The sequence below is a fragment of the Corvus moneduloides genome, chromosome 1 (assembly GCF_009650955.1).
Source record: "Corvus moneduloides isolate bCorMon1 chromosome 1, bCorMon1.pri, whole genome shotgun sequence".
In the NCBI taxonomy this organism is placed as follows: Eukaryota; Metazoa; Chordata; class Aves; order Passeriformes; family Corvidae; genus Corvus; species Corvus moneduloides.
The window spans coordinates 126970233-126980893 of NC_045476.1; the positions used below are offsets into that span (position 1 = coordinate 126970233).

Genomic DNA, 10661 nt, shown 5'->3' on the forward strand with positions numbered 1-10661 from the left:
GAAGATTAAATCGCAGTTTGCAGTAAAGCAGCTTCTGAAGCTGTTGTGAGAATGCTGCCTCTTGGGAGAGGGGTGGAGCAGACAGCTCCAGGCATGAACACTTTAAACATTGCAGTAAGATGCAGAGGTTTGGCAAAATTCTAGGCTTTTTTTTTTTTTGCAAGTATAGCTGATAATGCTGGAGGTGAGGATGTGTGGGAACTCTGCAATTGCCTGTGTAACCCTGGACAGCTTTCAAAATGGACTCCTTGAAATGCTTGCACTTGCAACTACTGTAAAAATCAGCCAAAGTAATTCTTTCAGATCTGCCTTCCCTGGCCTTGAGCTTCAGTTTGTGGGACCTTGGAAAAAAAATACAGCCAAGGATTGTAGTAGCTTCTTGTTCTTGTTAAGGTGCTTTTGCATTTACATGTAGACTACTTAAAACAAGGCTTTTTCGTTTACCTTCTTTGTGGCAAAGGAATCCCAAAGTCAGGGTTATGTGCATCTCAGTAGTTTCTTTCAAATCAGATCAGGAAATGTTTTTGTTGCTTTGAATTTTGAAATTTTGTTAGCACAGAGATTTCATTATATTTGAGGATAAATTACATTGCAGCTACTTCTCAGCATAGGATCATTCAATTAATGCTCTGAATTCAGGCAACTAAAATTTGGAAGTAAGTCTGCCTTGCAGTTCAGACCAAGTTAATTTCATAGTTTTGTTCATACTAGATTGATGCACGTTTCTAAGGCCTAAGCAGGTTTTAGGTTCACCTTTACTTGGTTTGTGCATGGGGTTATTTGCATGTATGAAATCTGCTTAGCATATGGTCTGCAGCATATGGTCTGCTGCAGGTACCTTTAACCAACTAATATGTTCCCACATTGTCCTGGTTTGAATGATACTTAATTTCCATGTCCTGTTCATAAACTCCCCATAAAGCCGGGTAAATCTGACCATGGTGAGTTCTGAAGTGAAATTGACCTTTGGAAGAGAACTTAAATATACAGGAAAAAGTTTTCGTGCAAGAGCATTGCAAGAGATGTGACAAAAGTTTTGCTCCTCTGAATATAAGAAATGAAATTAATTGGGTAAGAGAGAAGTGGTTATGCTGGAAACTTCTACTCTGGTGGTAGAAACCTTCTGGAGGTAAAGTCTTCTGTTAGTTTGTCTATAACCACAAAAAAAACCCCAGAAAACAAACCCAAACAAAAATCAAAACACCAAAAAGCCAGAAGGAAATTACTTTGAGACAGTGGTCCAGGAGCATGATCCAACTTGGAGTTGGGGAGGGATTTGGGATTTTTTTTGAGTGGAATACCACTGTGTGTTTTGAGTAAATCAGGTCTTCTTTCTCTCTGTTTTCTGTACAGAGTGCCAAATGTTGCTGATACCAGTATTTGAAGAACGTACTGTTCACTTGCATTGAAAAATGTCATGCTTATATATCTGCTTGAAGTATTTAAATATAAATTAAATAATATGTAGTAATTAAGTAATGTGTAATTCTGAGACTACAGGAAAGGTGTGCTGATGTTTTGAAGCCTTTTTTCTTGGTAGAATTTAAAGTGGATGTAAAATTTGCAACACCTTTATTTCATCAAGTGGAAGCAGGTAGTCAGGTCATCATTCCTTTTCTACTTTGAGTTTTTATGAACTTAAATACATTTTGAGTTGAGGGCTTCATGAAGCATAACGTTGGTCAGTTTATAGTACAGCAATTTGAAATGCTGAGAGTCTTTCTGGACAGCCTGAGTCAGTGCTTATGGATATAATACTTACAAATGAACAGGACCTGATGATTTTTAGGTGTATACAGGTTGTATTTAAAATTGTTCAATATAAAATATCTATATTTTAATACTGCAGTTTCATAGGCTCCTACTTACTACCACAGGAGTGTTTTTGAGCACTTTGTGTAGTTCTTGCAGTTGAAGTCTGCTAATATTAGAGGAATAATCTGAGATGTGCCTGAGCAGGCTATTTTTGCATGCCTTACCCTCACAGTGAGGCATGAGGCCAGTCATCATCTGTTTTCAGCCAAGAGTGCATTGTTAAGATACCAGCTTGTATTAATGACTGATACTATCAATCTTACATATAAAAAGCAGTATCTTACTATGAAAATATTGATGATATATTTTTGGGCTCAGAAAAAAGTTTTTCTAGCAGAATAGCACAAGTATCATTCTCACTTTAAATATACTTAAGTTCCACTCTAGCAAATGTCCAGTCTTAGACGCACAGTTGCTGGGACCATGAGCTGCTCATTGTGACCAAGACTGAGCTTTACTTTTTTGGCGTTTGTCTTGAAGCAACTTGGAGATCTGTCTTGCAAAGGACTAGATCACCAGTAATAACCAGTATAAGTGTTACATACCTTCTTCTTGCACTAGACTGTCTTTTTGGGAGACTCTATGTGGGTTCATATGCTAATTTGCAATTTTCTTAAATAGTTTCTAACATAGTAAAGTTTCAATGTGATATGGAGAGAGTGGTTTTGGAATCATTGTTCAAATGCCTCCTGGGTTATTTTGTTTTCCCTGCTATGTTACTGTTCCACTTTTGATATGCTGTATGATGCAATAATAATAAAAATCTGGAGAGGTATTTTTACACTTTTTTTATTCTTTTTTAATGGGGATGAGAACATGCCTCTCTTCCATGCAGGTATTAGTCTATTTCTATAATGTGCTCAGTTGTACATATAAAGAAATGTGTTATGGAAAATGCTATTGAAAGATGAGGTCTTAGTTTTTTACACTCAGACCACGGTGTCTTTTTACAGTCTAGAAGATGCATTATGAAGGCAAAAAGATAGTTTGTTGATCAGTTTTTATTTTTTTGCTAGAGGTAGTCATAATGCCTAAGTGTATGTTTATCTTGAACAAAATAGAGAAAATGGACGATGATGATTAAGCACTGAAAATGTAATTTATTCTGTTAGACTTGTACTACAGTGTACGAATTTGTTAGTCCCTGATAGTTACAGTGCCATTAGTATGTCAGCCCTGAATGCCAAATGTGGCATTTTTAACACAGTGCTATGAGGGCTGTGTAGTTAATATGGTCGTCACTGCAACTCAGGCTCACATTGAAGTGAGGTTTCTTTGTAGCCATTCCTATTTCACTGACTTTCCATTTTGTTATTGAAAGTAATTTCTAAAAAAAGGTGTGGATGGGGCTTCTTAAAAAAAATGCTTTTCTTGCCACTTGTGTGTTTGTATGGAGGATAAGGTATTGGGCCAACTAGTTACTTTACCTTTTGTTCTTAAGCACTTTGGAACATTTTATTGTATGGGGCTTTGAGGGAGATACCTGGCAATACCGTATTTTTCCAGGGATATAATGGATGGAGAGTAGAACATTTCTTGACAACTTAAGCAGAAGATTTATATATATAAGGCAAGTATATCTTGCCTTATTTGTGGGCCCATTGGTCTCCTTGCTCAGTTCACTTTGTGCAATATATTTTACTGTGAGTGAATTAAAAGTGACATTATAAGTCCTTTTTTTGATAGCTTTTTTTGGAACATGTTTGCCTTTTAGTTTGACATATACTTCTGTGTTTCTCTTTAAGAAGTTGACTTAAAATGTATGATTTCATATTCCAGAAAATAATTGAAGCTTTTTCGAAAGCGTTTTGCCTGATTTAGCTAAATTGCAAGCAGTGAAAATGCTGTAATGGAAGGAAAGAGATAATATTGATCTGTGTGTATTAACATGATTGTCCTTTTTTGTTTTTGTTTTTTTCAGGAGAGAAATAGAAACAAACAATAACTATATGGAGATGTCCTGCTAGAATACAACACTAATGATGTAGACTCTGGAAATGCCTAATATGTCTAAGAAGACGTTATTAAAGCTTTTTTCTGCTTAAGGTGACATCTTTGAACACTTTAACACGAAATTGACTCTTCTTGTAATGGTTCTCATCAGTGCATCTGCCCTTATACTCTCTCACCAAACACACTTGAGAACTGTACCTTCGTCAAGCACTTTCTGTCCTGAAGCTTTTACCAGTATCTGCTGTCTTTTGTATTTATGCATCCTAGCTAAGGCACAGGAGACCGAACGAATGCAAGGATTCATTAACTCTTTGAATTTGTTAAATACTAACATTTAACCATTAGAAGTGGTTCAATGATGTGAGATTCACATTGCTTCAACTTAATTTTTTCTTTGTTGTAGTTTTTTTAATTGTCAGTTTTTAGCTATTCAACAGATTAAAAAGCAGATCATGCCATATTTAGTCCTGGAGTAAAACTCAAGTCTAAATGTTCATGTGAAAATTATTGTAGTAATCTTTTAATATGGCAAAGCAACTTTAAGCTGCAGTTTAGCCAAATGAATTGTAACAGGAAATTATAATAGAATGACATTTCCCTTGTTTCAAACTGTTTGGTGTAAGAGAATATTAATATGCAGCTTGGTGGACACCACCAGTTAATGCACATTTCTTTATTTTTTTTCTGTAACATGTATACTGAAAAAAGTGCATTTGTCTGAGGAACTGTTTGTTTGCTACCACTCAATGAATCTCAGTTTTGAGTAAATGTACCTCAGTCTAAATCAGACTTTTTATGACCTTTATAACTACATTTAAAATAATCTTTAATTCCTATTTCTGGGTGTTTGCAAGCCTGACAGATTGCTATCATGAAAGTGAAAATTTACTCCTCTAGGTGATTCACTAGCTAAATAAACATAATTCTTGTTTAGCAAGCATATACTCTGTTTCTCAAATTTTTTTGTTTCATTGTGCCAACATTGAGATGTTTTTCCCCCTATTTGAAAATATTTTGAGAAAAATACTTTGGTCCATGGAGTTTACATGTTCATAACCATGTTAAGATGATTTTAGAACCATGCAACAAGAATTTTAGAACACATATTAAACGGGCCAGTTCTATACTAGTTTTTAAACTCTAAAGTATATCTTCTGTTTCAGTTCATATAGCAACACATTCTGTCTGCTGGAAGAGAATATTGAAAAATTGTTAAGAGGGTGTATTGACTGTACAAATTACTGAACAACCTGTACCAAACTCCAGGGATAGCTTTCTCTTTTTAGAACAGCAATGTAGAAGTCAGATATCTTATAGCTTAAAATAGCAGTAGCACATATTGTTTGAACATGTTTCATGTCTTACTGTCCAACACAGATGTTTATATTGCGTTTCAAGTCCTTCATTTACAAATTTTGGCAGTCAAAGTTCTGGAGCTTAAGTAGCAAAGGTTTGTTTTGAATACAGACTATTTTGCTGACTTTTGCTTTCTCTCTTCTTAAGCCCTTTGCACTCTTTACAACCATGCAAACACTAGAGTTCAGTGCACACTTCTTGCTCATTATTTTAAATACTGTTTGAGACTGCAGAGTAGCAGAAATGAATCTTAATTTTTACTGCCAGTTTTCTGGAAGCTCAGAAGGGAAGCTACTTCTGTGTTTTGGAGTAAAGAAGCAATGTCACCTAAATGTTAGATGTGTAACAAATAGCAAGCAGGATAAGGGAGGGATAAGCAAAGTGCATATTGTAAGAGGAGATTAGGAGACAAAGGTTTCAAGCCCGATCCCTATGAAATTTGGCTTCAGCCCAAAAATTACTGCTTCCATGCATATCTGTTTCTTGCTGGAAGATTTTATAGCTATTTGTTTCCCTTTGTGGGCTGATTTATTCCAACTGTCACTGATCAGCTGAAGTGGCAAAGGTCAGTGTTGTGAGTCCAAAGAACATAGTTCTTCTGTGATAAGTCGAGGTATCAGCATGTTTCTGCTTCTTTATAACAAAAATACCTTATGAAAATGCCCTGAAGTTTCCAGTTACCAGAAAGCTGATGTTGGAGTCAAGCATTCAGGAATTGATTGCATGTGCAACTCTAGTTTGCTTTCACTGCAGTATTCATATTTTTGCAGGCTTTGTTAGTATTTCCTGCCTTACCTCATGCCTCTTTTATTCTAATAGCATGAGCATTGCTCTTATATTGGATCAGGTTTATATCAAGTGGGTTCATCACTCTGTTGCAGGCTTTGAAAACTGGGAAGATGAGACAGGATTGTGAGAGAAGGAGGTGATCACATTTAGAGAGCTGTGACAGTTCTTACACTGTTTCAAGATTGTTAGCAAATCTACAAATAGAAGAGTTTGATTGCTGATGGTGTTAGTCATGTTGCAACTGATTTGCTGACTGCTGAGAGTTTAGTATGTGCAGCTGAAATTAAAAGGAATTTTATGTGCATATGAAGTACTGTAAAAATAGTATATAACATTGTAAAATCAGCTGTGGAGTGCTGTATTAGTTAATGGACATGTGAAGCTTTTAGCCTTCAGCTTCCTTATGCACAAGTTCTTTTCCTCCAGAAAGAAAAGGAATGGTGCTTAATATCTCAAATAAATGTAGAAATGCCTTTTTTTTGGTCTGATTTTTCAATATGGTGAAGGTGTTACAATGGTTGCTTTCTAACTTGCTAATGGAGGAATCAGTGGAACCCCTTTTCTGTTCCTGGTGCCTCCTCCTTTGTGCCAGCCTTTGTTTTCCTGTGATCCAAACTGAGCCAGTTCAAGCCATTTTCTGCTGCTTTAATGGTTGGCCAGTTCTGTGTGATGTTAAGTGTTTGGAAGGGAGATGGTGGGAGGGAAAAGAAAGAGACCTGTTCTTTCAGAAGCAGGTACCCCCTGTTGAACAGGCTTAGCTGCGCTATATATATAGCACCTGAGGTTGGTGAGCCAGAGATGCAGCAGAATATTTAAAAGCGGGAAAGGCTTCCCAGGGGAAAAAAAACAAAACAAATTCTGCTTTCAGTGTAAGATTTTGGTAGTGTACAAGTGAGATACAATTTTATCACACGTTTAGTGATACGAGGAGGAGGGAGGAAATGCTGAGTAGTCGCCATTTTGATTGCCTCTTCCAGTCTGAGGAGGCCTGAGAATTCTCATAGAAAGCTACTGTGGAAAAGCTTGTCCTACCAACACAAGTGGGACAAACTAAAATTGTAAGAGTTTTGCTCATCTTTGAATATCTTTGACTTTGTAACATCGGCATCTTTCACGTAGCTTTTTTGATAATTGACAGAAATAATTTCTGTCAGTTGAACGCACACATTGCTGGCTTAAGGAAAACATGGGCACTGCTTATTTTGATGGACTTGGATTGGGCAAAAGTCAATATTCACAACTAGACAAATCGCAATTCTTCATGTATTTTGTTATTCTGGGCTTAATTTATGAAGTACTTGCTTCTCTACATTCTCTGTTTTCTTCTTTTTGGGTACTCTAGCAGTTTCAGTGTTGACTGTCTGCAAAATCTAGATGCAAAAGCCCCTTGCCAAAATTATTCCAGGCAAATCTATGGCACCAAACAAAAGATAATGTTGAGGTCAAGTGCAAATAATACAATATTTAGGAGGAAGCATCTTAAATATTTTTGATTGTGTAGTCCAGGTTCTATTTTGAAGTTGTTTTCTATTTCATAGGAGAACTTGCATACTTGAAATATATTCACAGAATCACAGAATGGGTCGGGTTGGAAGGGACCACAGTGGGGTCATCTGGTCCAACCTCCCTGCTCAAGCAGGGTCATCCTAGAAAATTCCTAAAAAAATCAGTGCATTTTTCCTAGCTGCAACTGAGTTGAAGCAACAGTGTTTTAAATTCTGTAAGTAGCAGTTACCATAATTTTTCAAAATTTCTGGTGACTCTTTCACCAGAAGGATGTTTACAGACTTCATCTGATTGTAGTGCAGTGAAAATCCAGTGGAGACAGTCTTTGAATTTTCTCCAGCACTGTTTTTTAAATGAATAATTCTAGGCATTCAAATGCAAATCACCCTTTAGGAATAGATTTCCAGAGCCATTTGTACTAATTTTCCTACCATTTAGTTAAGGAAATACACAAAGATTTTCAGTGTCTTGTTTATCCTTTTGTTGTGTGAAGATCCATATAATTTAGTGATAAATTAAGAGATGTTAAGAGAGCGGTTTTTTTCCATCTAGGTGTAGCAAAACCTTGGTTTTGATTTTGTGGGGGTGTTTTTTGGTGTATTTTGTTCGTACCATTGCAGTTTGGTGACTTAGATGAGAATTCTCTAACAAGAGACCATTGGATCTTACTAAATATGTTTGAAAGTTTCCTCAGAAGCAACCTGTTCACATCCTTATTTGTTCTCTTTTCCACTTGACACATTCACTGTAGTTCAGCATGGGAGAGGAAAGAATTTCTCTATGGGTCATAGGAATTCTAAGTAAATTACTTTGGCCTCATATACAAATACTAGTGTACAGCTGGCAGGCTTTCTGCAAAGCACCTGTTCTATACTGTCTGTTCTACTTTACATATTTTAATAAAGTGCATTTTAATATATGAATATGAACCTTTCAGTTCACAAATTTAAATTTGTATCCGTTCCAGGCTTTCAACAGTATTTCTCTTCTCATAATTATCATGAAGCATTCTTATTGATGATACTGTCAGTGTCCAGGGTTCTCTAAGCAAAATATTAATAATAAAATTTGCTGCTTATTAATATTAGGAGATGCATTATGTTTGTGTTATCTGTTCTTTTCTGACTTTGTCCTTCCCGCAAGTGAAAATGCAACAAACAGGAGTCAATGACCAGTTGGATGTCTTCTCCAGTCAATTTTCCTACGTATTTCACAATAAACTTGTTCTGCCGCACTGCAGGCTGAGTGCAGATGGGTGGGTCTTCAAGTATCTTTCTCCAGACCTCTGTTCTTAGTTAAACACTGAAGAGACAGTGAATTTCTTACTCCTGTCTAAGTAAGCATTCCTTTCCACTTCCCTACTACCTTTTCTGTGAAAACTCCACTGGGTATGTCTGTCAGCTGTTTCCTTTGGATGCTCATAAGGGAAGCCTGGCTTTGAATGCTGTTTTCAGAATCTATAAAATGTTCCTGATTTCACTTATTTCCTTCTGTAGAGAGAGGAAATCTTCTGACTGAGTTTAGCTTGTCTCAGTCTGTCTTGTTTGCCACAATGTAAATAGAGAAATACTGCTTTTATAACTGGATTAATTCAGTCTCCTATGTGGTGTATGCCATTTTTTAAAGTTAACTCTGCAGCATTTTCATTCAGAAGGTGGAAACAGACAGTATTTCATTGGAATTTAAGGATGCAGTAATTAAAATACAAAGGTCCACTTTTAAGCGTTCTTCTGAATTTTAGTGCTGGTGATAACCAAAGTGTTAACAGTGAGAGTTTATAAGCTGTTTGCGTATCCTGTGTGCATTTGCACTTGTCATCTTAATACTGAATTAACTTCCTTTGCCTGTAAAATTAGTTTGTAACTCTTGGGAAACTTAATTTTTTTTTTTTTTATTGTTGGTTTGAATTTCATCCACTCTGGGATACCATAACTTTTCATCTGCCTGCACAAGTTTACGTGTGTCTTGAGAATGAAGTGGGTGTTCATGTAAAATGAAACAAGATACTCTAGATCGATGACTGACTGTGTTTTAAGTTGAGATTATGGACTTCCAAATGCACAAGCTGTCTTGATTTGTGCCCTCTTATGTGAAGCATTACACTTTCATCTTGCGCTCTGAATTTATGCATCCTTTCTTTCCTGTTCTGCAAACATCTGAAAGAACCTCAGATGTTAAAAAAAGAAATCCTCCCTTTATGCGGAGTCCAGGAATAAAAATTTCCAAACTAAGCATTTGAGCAAGCTAAATGGAGGTTTAGCTTTGATTTAAGCTATTACATTTCGGTAAAGGGGTGAGATTAAAGGTTGTGGATCATTCATTATCTACTGTAATTGTATATCTACTGTTTAAAAAAAAAGCTGAAATTTTATTTTGCAAGCATTAATATATGCAGCTGCTGTTCACTGTTACCCAAGAATCCTACTGGAGTTTGCATCAGTTTGGATTAGCAGCTATGTGAAATAGGGGATGAGAGTACTGGGATCTCTTCTTCCAGAAATAAAGAGCTGTTAAATTGGTTAAAATTCAGATGTTTGTGATGTGTGACTGGAATACATTGGATGTTAAATCTATCCCTCTTATGCTAGTTACCTGGAAAACATGGCTACTAAATTCTTACCATAATTTTTTTTTTAACTTAAATTGGCTGCGAGTTTGTTTTCAGCTGCTTAACTGATTTGCAGCTCAGTTCTCATGAGATGCTTCATTGGGTCTTGTGAGTGTGGTGCTTCATCAGAAATGTGTAAAACTATTTAATTTCTTCAAGTTAATGTAATGTAATTGCTATTAACTTGATCTGTATTCCATTCGACTTCATATTTGATGATAATACTTGGTCTTTCAGTTGTACTGATCTTCTTTAATTTGAAGAATACCACATGCAGAACAATTCAGAGAATTTTTTTAGCTACTGAAATTTATGCTTATTTTAAATGTTAATAAATAACTATCATTATCTGCTCTTTGGGTTGCTAGTGAGTATTGATGATTTTTTTGAAAACTGAAAGTCAAAGTTGGAGACAGGAATGCGTGTCTTGGGAAGTAGATGAAATGCTGGAATACTGAAGAGGACTCAGCTGTATGGGACAAAGGATGTTAAACAGCCAAGAGAGTGTTGTGAAGATGGGTCTTCATTCTTGTTTTCCATGTAGCTTTTCTCATACTGGAAGAATCTTTTGAAGAATTAAAACTAAATACATTTGCACGGTCCGGTTGAACTCCTGAATCGGTCTGCGTGCAAT

The 10661-nt window shown here is 36.1% G+C and overlaps 1 protein-coding gene across 1 annotated transcript in view; it reads left to right on the plus strand.

Moving 5' to 3' along the window:
* Positions 1–10380, plus strand: part of YTHDF3 (YTH N6-methyladenosine RNA binding protein 3) — a 29172-nt gene extending 18792 nt beyond the window's left edge. The window contains exon 5 of the mRNA XM_032126479.1: positions 3737–10380. Coding sequence (XP_031982370.1) covers positions 3737–3760 — 24 coding nt within the window. The 3' untranslated portion in view covers positions 3761–10380. The remainder of the gene's footprint in view (positions 1–3736) is intronic.
* The last annotated feature ends 281 nt before the right edge of the window (positions 10381–10661 follow it).